Below are 17,511 nucleotides of genomic sequence, written 5' to 3'. Positions count from 1 at the left end.
TTTGCAAATAAAATTTTATTCAGCTGAGCTGAAACTAAGGACAGATAGCCTGATACTTATTCCTTGATGCTAATTCATACCAGAGATCACAGTAAACTCTTAAAGATGAAATTTTTTCTTACCGTCAGGTTTAGACCTTAGATGTCCACGAGGGATAAAAGAACCTTGGAAAGAATTGCACTCTTCTAGAACTGCCATATTTATATCCAGTAAAATTTTTCCCATCATAAGACATGCACCTTCTCCATCAGATGCAGACAGCTCAATAAATGAGGATGAGAGAGGCATATAGAGCTCATCGTTAGGAAGCACCTGACAGTATAGTGGCCCTAAGCATCCACTGTTACCAGAATCTGTGACATCTTCAGAAGGGGCTCCAGAAAATGTAGTACAGAACATTTTGAAATGTTAATTATAATAAATTCTTTATATTTTATTTAGAACCTCTCTAGGCATCTGTCCCAGACTACAGACAGCCCTACAATAAATGCGAACTGTTCTAGTTAACATCTGAAACAAAATTCTGCCACATGGTTCTTAAAGATCCCCGTAAAACCTAATTCTCTGACAAATCCTTATTTCATCCAGAACTGCACTAAGAGGTCAGTTCAACCACAATAACTCTTCTTTATTTGCATAAAGAGACCTAGCTGTTACAAATGCATAGAACACAAATCCCAGGAAATTACAGACTAATACATTTTACATAACTGTTAATGCCAATTTGATTTTAATCCCGAAATTCTACAAAAAAAAAAAAAAAAAAGAAAAACCAAAAACAAACCTTAAATCTGTACCATTCAAAATGTCATATGAAAAGACAGAGGGCTTTTTCCATGCAGCTTCAATGTATGCAGAAAATCCAAGCAAACAAGCCCCCATAACCAAAATTCCTCACAGCATTTCAAGCATGGATCATGTGAATACAGAAATGTGACTGTTCTTGTTTTTCAGTTTTAAAGGTAATTATGCATTTATACCCACTAAAAGAAGCAGGTGTTTCTTTTCTTTTTTGTTCCCAATAGAATTTCACTGCATATGTAGAGTAGAACAAAAACCTGCTGATCCTACAACATTTTTTTTCTCGTTATATGCTGATAGTATGTATCTGCTCTAGTCTGAATTGCAAATACTGAAATGCAGAGTCTGTACAGAGTATAACCCCTGAGGCTGTAACCCATACCCTGACCATGTCTCACCTGTGACTACAGAGGGCATGACCACAGTGAACTCTTTGCCAGCAGAGAGGCCAGCTAATTTTATAAGAATTTGACAGAATCAGACAAGGAAAATGGATAGGCTGTGAAAGAGTACATGGATGGCCCAGGGAAACAGCTCACTAAAGAGCAGGGATGTTCAGAGCTTTGACCAGGGATTATAACCTGAAACAATGGGCATAAACCTATGTCTTCCACAGAATATTCAGGATTGAGGCACAGGACCAATGAATGCAAGTTCAGTATTCTTCTCGAAAAAAAAAAAAAAAAGTTGTTGCCTGAGGTCTTACAGGATGAATTATGGAGACTATTTTGAGCACAAAAGTTTTTGCAGGCTTAGTTTTCTTAAATCTATTCCAATCACAGATAGCAATCTAGACAAACATATTGTTTGTGTTACAGTTGGTAACATTTAAAGTAGAGACAAAGGCTACATAAAAATGTAAAAAAAGGCTACATAAAAATGTAGCCTTTGCCTCTACTTTAAATGTTAGGAACAGTCTAGGTAACACTACAGAATCACCACTGCTGCTTTCCTCCTGAGCTGCTCTGCAGATATTGCCATCAGAGATACACTGTTTAGGTGAGCAAATGTCACTCAAGACGCAAAACAGTTAAAGCCTTCTGAAAGCTCAGAAAAGCTGGTAAGATCATAATGGCTGGTATTACTACGAATGTTTCAGAACTAAACAACCCTGTCCCAGCTGAAGGAATTGATACTAAAAATGCCTGGTCTAAAGTGATGATTGTCCAAACTTCCTCAAAAAATGTTTATGAAAAAGAGTAACTTTTTTTGAGAAGCATTCCACATGGGGACAGCAGTGGGTAAGGAGGGGCTTTATTTGGATATAAAAGGTATCAGTAGTTCCCATAATTAAGAATTAGTTAAGGATTACCTGTTTTGGTCACTGACCAAGATGCTTGAATGTCTTTGTTAGTATAAAATTAAGACTACCTCCTCAAGCTCTAAGGGGATCTCAGATGATCAGCCAACTGTGCCCTTGCTCAAGGATGGGCATTTTTCACTTGCTTTTAGAATAGATGGTAACTTTTTTAAAAATCAAATTGATATCTAGTTTTGACTCCTTCCATTAATTTACTGAGAGGATCTCCAGAGAAATCCATATCTTCATGCCAGTAAAATGTATTTCTGAGAGGCAAACAGATTCAAATAAGCCTTCATGAAAAAAGTTTCATACTGACAAACATATGGCCAATATCTGTGTTACACAGTTAGCTGGATACATTGAAATAGAAATTTTATGAATGTTTTATGACATCAGTCATCATTATGGCTGCCTTTAGACAAATAAACTAACTTTTAATTTCAGCACTCATTTCTGTGTAGTGATCCTATGCACGAATATTCTGAAGACCAAGCAGCAAATGCAAGATACAAAGTTTTCTTCTCAGTTGATGCTCAAGGGCCTCTGTCCTATTTGCAACAAAACATGCTCCTCCAAAAACATTCTTTACAAATGTCAGCTAAGCCACAAATCTTTCAAGCTACAAACTGAACAAATGCCATAGAACAGAAACCAAACAAATATATTAGCCTGAAGGATAAGTTTACTGCTTTTGCCACCTCATGACCATCCTGAACAATTCCAAAACAAAGCTGTACATAAACAGTAAGTAACAGTAGTAGGAAAAAATAAAACGCAGTGATTCATGCAAGAAGCTTACCATTTGGTGGGTCTCGTCTTTTTTCTGTTAAAAAAAAAAAGAAGTCGTATTTATTCACAGGTATCACAGGAAATAATAAATCTAAATTTTAGTTTCCAGTGACCTCAAACTCAAGAATCTACCAATAAATACCCTTAAAGCCTACTTGTTGTGCAATTGAAACAAAGCATTACAGAACAAAAAAACCTCAATCTTGGATAATAAGCACAGGTTTCAAGTAAGTAAACAAAGTATAAACATAACAAGATAGGTACTGAGTTGGTTTAAAACATTTGACTTCAAATTAAGGTGAAATATTCAAAATGCAGCTGGTTTGGTACAACCTATCAATGCAAGATCTTTGAAATGTGTTTTGATTTCCACTGAATGAGACTGCTTATTGATTTTTATTTGAAATAAAATTAGCACTTTTATACAGTATTGTTCTCCCTTTGTTTTATGTGAAGAAAACAGGACACAGAAGGGCAAGACAATTCCCTATGTTATCCAACAGGTAACTGAATAATGTGGAACAGAACTAGAAGTTCCTTAGCACTAATCTGATACTCTCTTCACAACGGCAAACTGTTTCACAGACCATGAAGAATTTGGCTTGATAGTTAAAAATGCAGTTGTAAACATTTCACACCTCAGTACTCTCAGCCTACAACAGTAAATTCTCCTTTAAAGATTTCCCTTACTATTAATTCCTAGCCACCAGATTTACCTGCCCTGCAAGCATCCTTCAAAACCCCCAGTAATTGTGTACCTACACACACACTACACTATTTGTGTACCTACACACACACACTCGAGAATTTCTCATTTAGCAGTATCCATATGGGCAAACAGTTTGCCATCTCATCACATCAAAAAACCATGGCTCTATAGTCAAAGCTGTACATCCCTCCCTTTAAGATCTGGAGTATCTGAAACCTAATAGACTTTCAAGAGTTTTGCAATAAGAATTTGTAAGAGACACTTCACTTTTCAGCAAGGTATTCATAGAAGTGTTAAGTGGCACTGGGCCAAATCATGGGAATCCATTACGATTTCCATTAGAAAAAAGAGTTCAAGAGAAAAGGTAGTGGAAAACAAAGCAAGATGTTTTAAACACTTCCTGTAATTTTGCTAGGTATATAAAAGGTTAATTTATGGCCCAAAGATACTAGACCTGTTTTCCTGTGGTTCCCACTGCTGACTAGAAAATAGGAACTCCTGTTCTGAACTGCAGCTGACCTAACTGGATAGTGGCAGATTTCTCCTTTTTTGAAAATGGAGATGCCTATTGATCCAAAACAGATCAACCTCACCAGCTGCCTATGTCCAGAAAACAGAGGTCCCTTTGGTAAGTATTCCTGGAAACAAGAAGGATCTCCGCTGAGACTTGAATCCAATGCAATCTGAGCACTTCAGAGATGCCCACCTCTCAGGCAGCAAAAACAAAAGCTGTGGCCAAAGATGCAGAAAAAAAGTTCTCTATATTAAGTATCCAGCTTGAAGTTTATGAAGTGTGTTAGGAAGCGCATCGGGAGCTAAAAGCTTGTGGAGGAAAAAAGCAGCTTCAGAGAGGGCTAACAGAGCTCCCACCCATGAGTGGTCCATAAAAATTAGTCAAGAAACTGAGTGCTCAGTATGTGGAAAGGACACATGTGTGTGTACACACTGACATTTCTGAGGCAAGATAATAAAATAAAAACTAATGGTACCTACATGCAAGAATACCCGAAGTGAGAATGTACTACACTGATAAATATTGAAAAGAGAAACATTGTGTTTACCCTGTTTACCTGGGGCACTATTTGGCATAGGCTTAAGGAGAGATTATTTAAATAAATCTACCAAAGAAATTAACTAATTATAGTAATTTTTCCCTAACCTAAGATTAAGAATTTAATTGACTTTAAAAGCAAATTATTAAATGAGAATTTAGCTAGATGAAAACCAGTCTGATATTAAAAAGATTAAGACAACACATCAACAATTATTTCTCTGCCTTTCTCCCTTATTCTGTTCCATTGGATAACCTGTACATTTACAAGCTTTTGTACATTCCTCATTCAGAGTCAAACTTTCACCTCTCTGGAACTCCAGATGCATTTACTCAGGAATTGTCTGTATGCTAGAGTGCATTTCACGCTGAGTGAGGAAGAGCAGAGTACCATTGCCTCCTCTTGCAGCTGTCAGACAATATTTTGTGCACTAGTCTTGGCACCACAACATAGTTTTGAGAGCCAGAACTGCTGTTCTTGCTACCTTCCAACAACATAAGCTTTCCATAAGACTCCTGGAGAAGTCTCCTAGCAAGTCCTGAACAGTAAAACAGGCTGCTAAGTAATCACGTGGAGTACTCCTTCAGTTGAAAGCATGTCAGTCGTCATTGCTAAGAAATGGCACATATTTTGGAAGCCATGGGAGTAAAGATCCCATTAAAAGAGAGAAGCATCAAAACTACCAGACTATTTCCGCTGTTTTGAGAGGTTAAGACGCATTAGAACACACACACACAATTTATATATACATTATAAATAAGATACAACTTTCATATATCGTTTATATTATCTATAAATTTATGCATAAATCAATATATGTTTTATATAAGCATGTATAAATAAATAAACACCACCAGCAAATCAGCTTTGACTTGGGCAACTGCAAAGCCCATGATTTTAAAAGCAATATTAGATACAGTCACATCGATGACAAATACAGAACTCCATCTGGTGGATTGACTAAGTAATCTCATTACTGTTTTCAATTCTCATTTTGCAGCTCTTAACAAGCAAAAAAACCAAACTTGTAGGTTTTTTGTTTTGTTTTTAACTCAAGTTGTCTTGAAGTTGTAAGCATTTGGCAAAGGTGAGCTGTTTGTTAGAACACAATGTATGGACTAAGCTTATCCTACAACATGAACTTGGGCACACAAACCAAGATATTAGCCTATAAGGAAGGACAGAGGTCAAGCTCTGTCCTGTGAACAGGAGGTTTGACTGAACTGCTATTTTCAAAGTTTGCTATGGCCAATAATGCAAAGTCTGCGCACTATATCGCTGTGTTTTAGACACATAACAGAGTGAAACTTCAGGAACGGAAGATGCAAGCTGATGCAAGACTACTTTTATACAAGTATAAGAAATATTACTAATGCCACTTCTTAATGAATCCACTTTTTCTCATGAAACCCTATGAACTTATTCTACTTCTGAGCAGAAGGAATCTTAAAGAAGCCATTTAAGCTTCTGGAATAAATGCCCTGCACCTGAGTCACCATACCTGAACAAAATCCAAGTGAACACATACAGATCATGTAGATTCCCAAGAATACCTGCAAGGATGGCACTCCAAGATGAAAGCTTCCTCCCCTTACATTACTCTACTCTGCATTGCTAGTGCAATTCAGTTCCAGAATGGACCACAAAAATGCATCCTGTCACTTGAACACAAATCCATGCTACAGCTTAAAGCAAGCCTGAGCACATCCATGTGTTCCCAGCGTATGTTTTATATCACCTTATTCTTCACAGACACATTGCTGTCAGACAGGCAAGTTGTTTATGGGCTCCTTGGAAAAAGATCAACACGAGATCTGTAGGAAGTCTGAGCTCCCTTTAAAACATGGACCATGTTCCTAAGGCATCTTGCAGCTGGCAAAAAAGGTAGTGTCCTTCAGGCTGGCTGTGCTGCTATGGACAGTATAGGTACATCATATCTTCTGTTCACTAGTTTTGAATAAAAGATACTTCTCTACTAAATGCTGGACCAATGCCAAAAACTCATTCACATAAACTACTGAATATACCATATGGTAAAATCTGTTACAACCCACTTGGGCTGAATTTAAACAAACCAGTTATAAACAGCCCAGAGCTAAAAGAGGGTTTAATCAAATGCAAAAACAGCTTACAGAAAGATTTCTAGTTTTCCTGCTGACAGCTTAGCATTTTTGCTTCTTCCTGATCTATACTTTCAAACACTACAACCCTGAAGTCTGAGCTTACATGGAAACTTAGAGCAAGGAGCACCAAATTAAGTTATTTCAGAAAAATATTATTTTTGCACAATAAAAAAGCAAGCTTTAATAACACAATTACTCCTAAACATAAATATGGTAGTGGTGCTGCCAGCAGCTTTCAGACACAGAAATAGCTTCCTGCCTCCCCCCAAACAACATAAACAAGCCTGAATTTAAGATTAATTTGAATATTTACCAGATTTTCTCTGTCGTCGTCCAAGTAAATCTGTTACTGTTTTGCGGAATAGTTTAGCTTCTTCTTCATTAGCAAAATTAAGACCAACTTGACATGTCTGAAAAACATTAATATTCCCCCACCCATGACTAAGAAAATGTTTCAAAGCCTTTCTTAAATGTCTTCTTACACCTTCTGAAGGTGTTATCAGAAAAAATAATGACTGCAAATTCAGAACCAAGTCTTAGTGAAACTTTCTTTCTTAGGAATGTCTGTCTACTAATCAAGTTTCTAGAGCTCATGGCTGACAAATTTGAGCAAAATCTTGTAGCTTGGAATCAAAGCGGGGAGAGGAAAATTTCTGCTTTAAGAATATATGACAGTTCACAAGCATTATCTGCAAGTCAAAATGCAATTCCATGAAAGGGAATTGAAAATAAAGTACTGCATTTTATGCTTTTGTCCTGTGGATTAAGTTTTCTAGTTGAGATACAAGAAAAATTCTTTTATAAATAAGCTTAAAAAGCTTAAAGGAAGACAGGCAATATTTTATTTTCATAAATAATTTAGAGAATGAAATAAAAACCTCAGTTATATTAAAAGAAACTACTGTTCAAATAAAAGGTATTTTAAAATAGGTATTCAAAGATATCGAGACTCACATCTCCAGCAAAGGTATGAAAATATCCTCTAGGACTATTATATACAAAATTATTGTACAGCTCCTGCTCCCACAGTAATTTCCCATCCTGAAAAAAAAGAAAAAAATTCAAAAAACTTAAGAGAAATTGCAGAGTTTAGCTTCTTTCACAATAGAATCTATTAAGAGTTGGAAGTTGCATGGCATTAAGAAACTACCTTGCTATTAAGCCAACAAATGAGCTCAATCAAAATCAAAAAATACTGGAACTTGTGGAAGTGCTGTGGAAGACTATTCTATTAGGTCACTGTTCTGTTTCAATTCCTGCATGTTTTCAAAAAACATCTTTCAAGTTCTACAATCCTGCAATAGTGATACTGAGAGCAGTAATAGTGACCAGCGATAGGAATACAGCCATAACAGCAATAGCAATAAAGAAGACTTCCAGTTTCCTGCTATTATCTCAGGCTTGAAAACAGTTAACTTAAAGAAAACAAAAACCTCATATTTTTAAGAATTTTTATATCTTTAAATGGCATTACAGTCCAGGACCCAAGGAACAGGTTTCTCATTAAGTCTAATATTCAAGTGACCAAATCACAAAGTCAAATGCAAGCACCAACTGGCAACCCTGAATAAATCTGAGAGACTTCAAGCACTGGATGCTGACAGATAACAAGCTGTTCCTGGCTACACGGATAATGGGAAGCTTTCCAAAGTCTCAAAGTCAGTAGGACTTATGCTTCTTGGTATCATTTTTGTTATGAAAACACACGTTGGACACTTCATCTTTTAGCTTCCACTGGCTTGAGTGAAATATTACAATAGGACAAAGATTTTCAGTATGAATTTTTAGTATATTGTGGTGGGGAAAAAAAAAAACGAACACCTTGTTTGTCCTGCAGTTTCCACATGCACCAACACACTAATCAAAAATATTATTTCCACCTGTACAGAAGACAGCATCTGTTTCATTAATATCACCCAAAGTAGTGACACCCACTATAATTTTGACAGCTATCCATATCAGTGACACTATACTTTCACTGGTTTGACTAATCAGAGGACAGCTTCTGTGAGCTGTAAGGAAATTGTATCTGATATTTATTTCATCCATAAAACCTGACATCTATGAAATAATTTAAATTTAGAATACCTGAGAAAGTTGCACTTGCCTATTAATAAGCACTATAATTGCACTGCTCAAAGCACGACCATTTACTTGACAATTTCTATGAGCTTGTAGCTACGACAACCAACAGTCAATTCAAAATGAAGAATACAACCAAGCTTAAAGAGTCTGAAAAATGAAAAAAAGATGCTTACCTTAATATCAAATATTCTGATAAAATATGACCTCTGCGGATTGTCCTTTACAAGGCAAGCTACACCACAGCATTTCTTTGACCACATGCCATTGCGATCTGCTGCATATATCTGAACAACTGCTGAAGACATCGTCTAAAAAGAAAAGGTAGCTATTACTTTTAAGGTAAAAATCACAAATTCTACATTTTGCCTTTTATCAAAACATCTGTTAATTTTGTTCCTTGTTCTAGGCAACAACTCTGATGGTTTCCCAGGTGGTAAAGTTCAAATGACCCCAAATCACTTCTGTGCTTTAGATTTTCAATTCTACGCAAGATTTAGACAGCTTAGGAACCCAACTGAACATTTTATTCATTGTTGCTCAAAAAAATCAGCAAAGAGACTTTCAGAGGCAGACCAGTTACTACGGTGGTCACACAGAGAAGCCCCACTGTGCAACTGCATTTCTTTCTTTTCAGTACTTCAAAGTGGACAGATCAGCAATACTCCGGCTAGAGCTGTAAATTACACAGTGCCTGGAAACACTCCTGGGTACTGGAACTCAACTGTCTATGTTCCTTAGTTGCTCAAATGGCCTCTGGCATGATTTTAGCCTATGCCAACTAGCAAACTCCTAAAATTCTTGGGCACAGTTTGAGAATTCACATGAGCTAGGCTCATGCCCAGCTGGCAACCTGAAATCATCCTGCTTTCAAACTGAGAGTTTTTAATAAGAGATTAAAATTATTCCACATCAAATTGCTTCAGTCACTGGGAATGTTCCTCAACAGATTTTCTAGTATATATGTGTCCTACCTTAAAAGGTCTATGAGGAAACGAAAATTGGAGCCTCTGAAGAATATCTGTTTAGCAGCCAAGTCATAAAGCTTAGAGGCTCTGTAATGGGACAGACCAGAGGCTACCTAACCCAAGATCTACTCTCCAACAGCACCAGACACCTACATAAGAATACAAGAGTCCAACATCATCTCATTGTTAAACTCATCGTCTTGTAGAATCTTGGGAGCACAAGCCCAGGAACTGGCAGGTTCAAAGCTTCCCTGAGCCAGCACACGTGTTTTACAGCACATGTTGGATTTCTCCTTTGTGAATTTAGCTCACCACTCTTAAGAGCCATGTGAACATCTGGGCATCACAACACTGGGCAGGGTTGTATTTCACTGTTCCCATAGGCACTGTGTGAAGAGTTAGCTTTTTACCTAAAAGTCTGCCATGCTGCTAGTTTCAGTTGACTGTCCTTCCTTGTTCTTACATTAGGACATTGTGTTAATGGTTTCATAGTTGCCCCTCCATGCTGCACACGCTTTTATATATATTTATGACACTTCTTTGCCCTAAAAGTTCTCTACTGTTTTGGAAGTTATACTAGTTTTAAGCCAGTCTTATACCAAGAAAAAAAAAACTTAAAAAAAAAATCACACTTTAATTAGCCTTGTCAGTCTCCTACATGGATCTTGGCTAGTCCTACTACATCCTTCTTTGACTGCAGATGAGACTAACGCTGTATGAATCCAGTCTGTTAGCCCTTTGAACACAGGGTCATAATAATATTTTCTGTTTTGTTCTCTATTTCCCTGTAAGTCAAAAAGTTCTGTTTTCCTTTTCACTATGGAACATTAAACAGAAGTTTTCATAGATCTGTTATAGTTCCCAGACCCTTCTGGAGGGATCACACCTACTCTGAGTCATGGGCTCCATATTAAATTTTCCCCACACGCTCTACAAGCATTACTTGGCCTTCATCAACACTGACTACTTGCCAGAACAGTTGACATCTAGAATACAGACATGTCTTGTTGCATTATAACATTATCTACTAAATATCAGTGTCACCCATGTCACACTTTTCAATGGGTTTAAAATAACCAAAAGAAGAACCTAAGTTTCATGGGAAAAAACCTTCCAATTTTGTTAAAATAGAGTCTAAGTAATCTAGTCAGACTGACAGCTACTCTTTGGGAAAGCTTTATAACCTCTGACCAAGAACTGTGATGCAACTTTCCCAAGTCAAGATATAATTCTATTCCTCTTTGCAACCACCTCTTCAGAAGTTGTCAGACTGACAACTAAGTTTTCTGGTAACCTACAGAAAAAGCTAAAGCATGACTGACTGATGAAAAGAAAGCTTTGCAGTTGCCTCCTCAAATGCTCTACAGCTAAGTGTAGAGTAAAACTGCTCTCCCTGTAACCTACAGTGCAACATCAATATTTTAATCATAACTTGATTTATCAGATGAGTAAAAAGGAGACCCTTCAATTAGCCATACTACCACAACCAAATAGCTGACACTAAGTTTCAGGTGTAAGAGATGTCATTTTTACTCTTACGTTGCAATAGGCAAAGACTTAACTTTGGGCACAACTGGTCAGACTTTGTTCAAAACTTCCACTAACAGTCTTCTCTCTCACTTCTCCATCATTACCCCATTATTAAGCTGATAATCTTGTAGACACAAGACAACAAAAAAGAGTATAGGTGGGACATTCTACAGTGTAACTAAGGCATCACATTCAACTGCAGCAATCATCCCACTGTCCATGCAAGAAACCTTCTCAACCCTCCAAAACAAGTCCAGTTCTACTAACCTCCCCCCAACAGTACTACCCACAGAAATAGGTGGTCTTGGCAGGAACTATGCAACTTAAATTCAAGGCACAGAAAATAGTGATCTGCGTCAAGGAAGGGCTCCCTGTGCACTGCCTCCTATCATATCTAGCAGTAAAAGCACCAACAGGATTATCTGGGTAAACCAGTAACTGTCGTAACTCAATGATGATTGTGTATAAAACACTGAGCCAGCACCCACTCCATGAGTAGTCAGAAGAATACTGTACAAAAAGAGCATGTCCTCATTCTGCCCAATCATAACAGATTTAATGTACACTTGAATTCTTTATAAGTAGAGCCTAATTTACAAGTTAGAGAACAATTTCACTGAATCTAAAGTAGGTGCTGCTTTGAGGCCTACTAAGCTTAGAGTTCAATTACATTTTAACTTATTCATTAGCATTGTGCAAATTCCTAGTGCTGACAGAGCGCCATGAGGCTTTCAGATGTTAGAACATACAATTATGAATTCCACTGTTACACCACTACCATTTTTTTTTTTTTAGTAAAAGGACAATACAGGAAAAAATACAAGGTGTATTTTTGTGGGGAGAGGGACAATAAAATCAACCTCCTTTTACTTCAGCCACTGCTCATTTTCATCCTGCAGAGCAGTGGTTCCATGCTTTATGCTATTCAGCTTCTGGAAGACAGGTGGCAAAAATATGTAATCATCCACAGCCTTTGGAAACTTACAAACTTATCAGCAAAATATAAAGCTTGAGAAAATATATGAACATCATCTACTACTATTTATTATGAATCCTAGTCACATAAATTAATAAAATAGTCATCTTTAACTGCACAGTTGCAGCATCTGAGAATGTTTATGCAAATATCATAATTTGAGTATTCTACTACATTTTCTGAATAAGCATTCATTTTGTCTATTTTGAAGCCAATTAATACACTCAGTTCAGTTTCTCACAGCATTCTTGAAGAGAACTTTCTTTAAAACTGTGGGGATATTTCATCACACAAGGTCATGCCACCCATTTTACATACAGAATTAGATTGCAATTGAGTCCTCAAGGTAACTAGTGCATTCTTTCTGAGATATAGTAAACTGATCTGTTACTTAATGTCTAAAGTTAATACTTTTTCAGGAGAAGAATTTTGAAGTTGGCATTACTGCTTTGCTTAACAGCTTTGGTGAGGACCTTGTCCTTTTTATGTATCTATATATTTGGAAAAGGTGCATAGGGGAAAGAAATAAGGTAGCTCACCAAAAACTGATGGGCCATGGAGATGAGAACTAACCCAGGTCCCTTTATTTTTTCCATGGTCAACCTCTGGCCAGAGGACATGCCACTGATTCCAGAAACTTGTGACACCCCTCAAACTGATGAGCTACAAAGCAATGACTCTGGTGGTGCTGTCAGCTGTACACTGGCTGCCTCACTGGCAGAGCTGGTCTCATCCTTGGACACACATACTACAGGATACGTGCTTATCAGCAAAGGCTAATGAAAACACCTCCTGCCTGCAAAAGGTAGCCACAACTAGTCATCACACATTTGTAGAATGTGATCACAGCAGCCACCGGTGGTTTCCAACTGGGCAGCAGATAGCTGTGTACTTTGATGAGCTTCTGGTGTGAACAGTTGCTGCAGTAGCCTGTAAAGTTAATGACTTGCTGTAACTCAGTGTTTCTCAAAAACAGTAAAGCAAGCCAACACAGACAGTGGGCACATCTCATTCCAAGCAAGAGCCATCACACTAGATCAGTTATGGCTGACATGGATTGTGAAAAGCTAAGAAATTAGTGAAAACTAGACAGTAAAATATAGTGGCCCAAAAGTCAAAGAGCAGCAGCAAGATTAAGGCTGTTAAGAGGATGTTCAGCCACCTCAGTATACAGCAGAACAGAAAGCATTTCAAGGCCCATCAGGATGATTTTGTAGCACTCATGTAGAGCTGACAACTGCTTGTGGTACAAAGATCAAAGACTCAGAATTACTTCGGTCAGACATGGCCCCTATAAGACTTCCAGTCCAACCGCCTGCTCACAGTAAGGGTAAAAAGTCTAGAGCTCAAATTGCTCAAGGTCCTGTCCAGTTAAGTTTAAAGGCTGCAAATCACCTCTGAGGAACCTGTTCCAGTGCTTAATCACTCTCATTTTAGTGCATGCAAAACAACAACTAAGTTTGATGTATGATTTTAATGGCTCAGTATTGTTATGTGCTACATGTTGACAGTACTACTGAGGACACACTAGCAGCGAGTACCAATCTTTCTCCAATATTAAGAGTCACATTTTTTCCAATAAACGTGCAGGAACGCTGCATACATATGTAATTTAATCTCACATGACAGGCTTGCTTTTCTCAGTTACCCTTCCCAGCTCCTGGAAGTACCCTACAAATAAAACTACGGAAAAAAAGACATTGCCCTGTAATGTAAGAATACAAATAGTAGCCATTGTTTCCAAGCAGAATAACCTATTGAAAAAAAATAAACACGCTGATACAATGCCTGTGGCTTCTTGAAATCATAGAATAGTTTGGGCTGCATGGAAGGGACCTTCAAAGGTCATCTAGTCCAAACCTCCTGCAATAAGCAGGGACATCTTCAACCAGATCAGGTTGCTCAGAGCCCTGTCCAGCCTGGGCTTGGATGTCTCCAGGGATGAGGCATCCACCACCCTCTGGGCAACTTGTACCACTGTTTTACCACCCTAATTGTAAAAAATTTCTTCCTCATGTTCTTCACTAAATCAGGTCTGAAGACTTTTGGTCTGAAAGTCACAGTGAACACAATTAGACACTGTAAGGCTTTTGTGAAAAAAAAAGTTATGGTGAATAGTTGTGTGCAATTCAAACCCTGTAAGAACAGAAATCAGTATTTCTATTATCTTTTTCTTAAAGCAGACACCTAGAAAAAATGGCCTGAGCAATACTACAGCTGATGAGAAGGTACCTGTGGCAAGCATTTTTTAAGACCTACTACAGTGGAAATCCTTATTATGGCTAAGCCAATGTGCGAAAGCCTGACCAGGTGATGCTGGGTGCTCTTGCGTCACTCATTTCCTTTTTGATAACAGAGCAGGAAGATAGCTCATAGTTTGCTTCTAGGGTGACTCTGCAAGAATCAAGGGCCGTCACTACTCATTGACATTAAAAACAGTGGTAAATTCATGTCTTCCTTAGACAGCAAGATTCAGGAATAGAGATGTGCTAATGTCAAGTACCACTTCACTGCGGAAATCAATTAGGTGTAACTCTAATCATGACCACAACAAGGACAGGAAGCCTCAGTACCACGGCAATCCCTAACAGCCTAGCATTATCTGAGTCACAGCAGAAGGTATGGAAACTCATCAAGACTCATGAATGAGACAGATAAGAAGCAGAAGTGAGAATACAGGGCAGCTAACATTATGAGAAATCAAGACTAATCCACAGAAAATGAGGCAATTAGGACTCAGTGGTTGATATTGGTTTCTGTAGATTACAAGTATTCTGAAGATAGAACTCCAGAATGTAGCACTGACCAACCAAGCAGAAGTATTGCTTGAAATCTTAGTTTATCTCAAAAAAAGTTTATTTAAACAATTACACACCCAAATGTCAATACTTGAATAAATTTATGTTACTCAAAGCAAACAAAACTGACGTTTGACAGCAACAGTATCTTCCTGTTGTTCTGCAATCATCTTCAGTGTCATAAATCTATGGAGCTTCCAAAAATGTTTCTGTGCTCAACACATCTATGCATTTAACCTCATCACTCTTAACACAGAAACATAAACAAAACCTGCTGCAGGGATCAGGTGCTGGAACCTCCTCCTCGCTTCTCAAGGGAAGGCCTTTGGTGGCCTACACAGCCAAGCTCTGTTTGCTCTTTCTGGCAGTTTCATTTTCCTTCTGCACAGTGAAGCTATTTTCTTGGCATTGAGGACATCTCCTGCCATGTGGGAACAGTGCGTTCCCTTCCTGCTAGGAAAGGCTGATAACCCACTTCCAGGGTGAATGTTCTCATCACCACACAATCCTACGGAAGGCATGCACTGCAATCTCCTCCAACAGTGCTTTTGAGTGAACTGAATAAGCCTGCCACTATTCAGATGATACCTAAACTAATTAGGCCACATAAACAACATGCAAGTGTGCTTCCCTAAAAATTTCCACCTAAGTAGCAGAGGCATTTCACAGAGTAGACAAAAATATTTCCTTGCACTTTCACAGTAACTTAGAAAACTTGAGTTTAATTAGGTTCAGAATTCTACAATATTTATTAGCCCTGGATAACAGGTAATCCAGGTGTCTAGTATGATAATTTAGGTGCAAATCAGGCATAACAGCAAGAAATACAAACACAACTACACATTGCCAGCAAATTTTAAAGATCTCAATAAGTATGCAGAAGTATCAGCTAGTAATTACTTACTTTTGCTGTTCTAAATGGGAAGGGATGGAAATAGGAAGAAGCAGCAGAAGGAGAAAGACTACAGACACTAAAGGCAGACTGCTTTGGCTTCCTGCTGACACCTTCATCTGAAGGCCCACAAGAATTACGGCCCCAGATGACAGAAGAACGAGTACAATAGATCCATCTGACTGTCTTTTTAGCCTTTCCCCCTTAATAACAGTGGAATGGGCCTACTTATGTTTACTATATCTTGTAAAAAAAAAAAAAAAAAAAGAAAAAGTGTGATGACACTGTCTTGAGAGTACACACATACTTTTCTGTAGATAAAAATACTTTCAAGGACTGCACAATATTTTGACTATGAAACTGGTTATTAGTAAGTTAGATTTTGTAACTCTCAGACTGGCCTATCATTTATGTCTTTGCACCCAGTTGCCTCCAGAATCTTCATAAATTAGTCTGACATGCGACAGTGTTCGTCCACTGGGGATCTGGATACTTTTTTATTTGCAATTTGGGTAAACTGTAATTACTTCAGTTTTTAAATCTATTATAACTGTTAAAGATATATTTAACAAATCACTAATAATCTAACCTTTAAAGACAAACCTGTATTGCAAAAAGTTATCTTCAGATGCTACAGACAGGATTTTAAATTAGTTTCCCCACAGAAAGAAGAGATACAGAACCTCAGAAGTTTGTTGGCAGATTTCAAGAAGTTCAGCAGCTGGAAACAATCTTCTAACTTTAATTCCATTTACAGGACATTATTTTCAGAAGACAGACTGATTGCTTCACAGACAGGAAAACTAAAGCAAGATTTCCCTTTATTTGACAGAACTGACATAAGAGAGTCTTTTGTAAATACCCAATAATCACATGAGAAAAGCTTTATTTGGTGTAAGTTGAAAAATTACTCAACTGAGGACACTGAGGCCTCACCAGTTCTGTTTGTGAAATTATGTGCTACAATCACCAAGTGTTCAATTTTAAGCTTAAAGCTTGCATTTCATTTCTTAATTTCCTATGATTGCTTACCAATTTAAAAAATACACTATGCACAGATGCTAAGAAATCAGTATTTTTTTCCCATACACAAAGTAAGGGTATATTAAAAATAAAGCCACTGCCCAAGGGATGCTTCCATTTTTCCTATTTGAAGGGAGAAGGAAGAGAGGAAGATTTTCTGAAATAGTAAAAAGCCATGTCAAATATTTCCTATCATTTCTGAAACATGAGAATCTTAATCTAAGTTAAGAGACACTTCCACACAACACATAGCCCAAAACACTTAAAGGATCAAGAGACCAAAACCAAAAATGTTAACACCCCAGAACAGATTCCCTGGCTTGTTGTGATCAGCACACAAGTCATCTGCAATACCCTCACTGAAAATCTGTTACTGATGCGGAAAAGGTACTAGTGATCACTGAGTGATGTTACAACAAAAAAGGGATGAAATGTGGGGCTGCTCTTTAATAAATCTAAAAAACT

The 17,511-nt window shown here is 37.6% G+C and overlaps 1 protein-coding gene across 1 annotated transcript in view; it reads right to left on the bottom strand.

Annotated features, from left to right (window-relative positions):
- Positions 1 to 17,511, bottom strand: part of WASL (WASP like actin nucleation promoting factor) — a 49,042-nt gene that overhangs the window by 13,074 nt on the left and 18,457 nt on the right. Inside the window, exons 2-5 of the mRNA XM_080354626.1 lie at positions 9,036 to 9,170; positions 7,732 to 7,818; positions 7,091 to 7,187; positions 2,904 to 2,927 (exon numbers count right to left, since the gene is read on the bottom strand). Coding sequence (XP_080210752.1) covers positions 2,904 to 2,927; positions 7,091 to 7,187; positions 7,732 to 7,818; positions 9,036 to 9,170 — 343 coding nt within the window. The remainder of the gene's footprint in view (positions 1 to 2,903; positions 2,928 to 7,090; positions 7,188 to 7,731; positions 7,819 to 9,035; positions 9,171 to 17,511) is intronic.

The sequence above is a fragment of the Nesoenas mayeri genome (genome assembly GCF_963082525.1).
Source record: "Nesoenas mayeri genome assembly, chromosome: 1".
NCBI classification, from domain to species: Eukaryota; Metazoa; Chordata; class Aves; order Columbiformes; family Columbidae; genus Nesoenas; species Nesoenas mayeri.
This window is presented reverse-complemented; position numbering and strand designations above follow the sequence as displayed.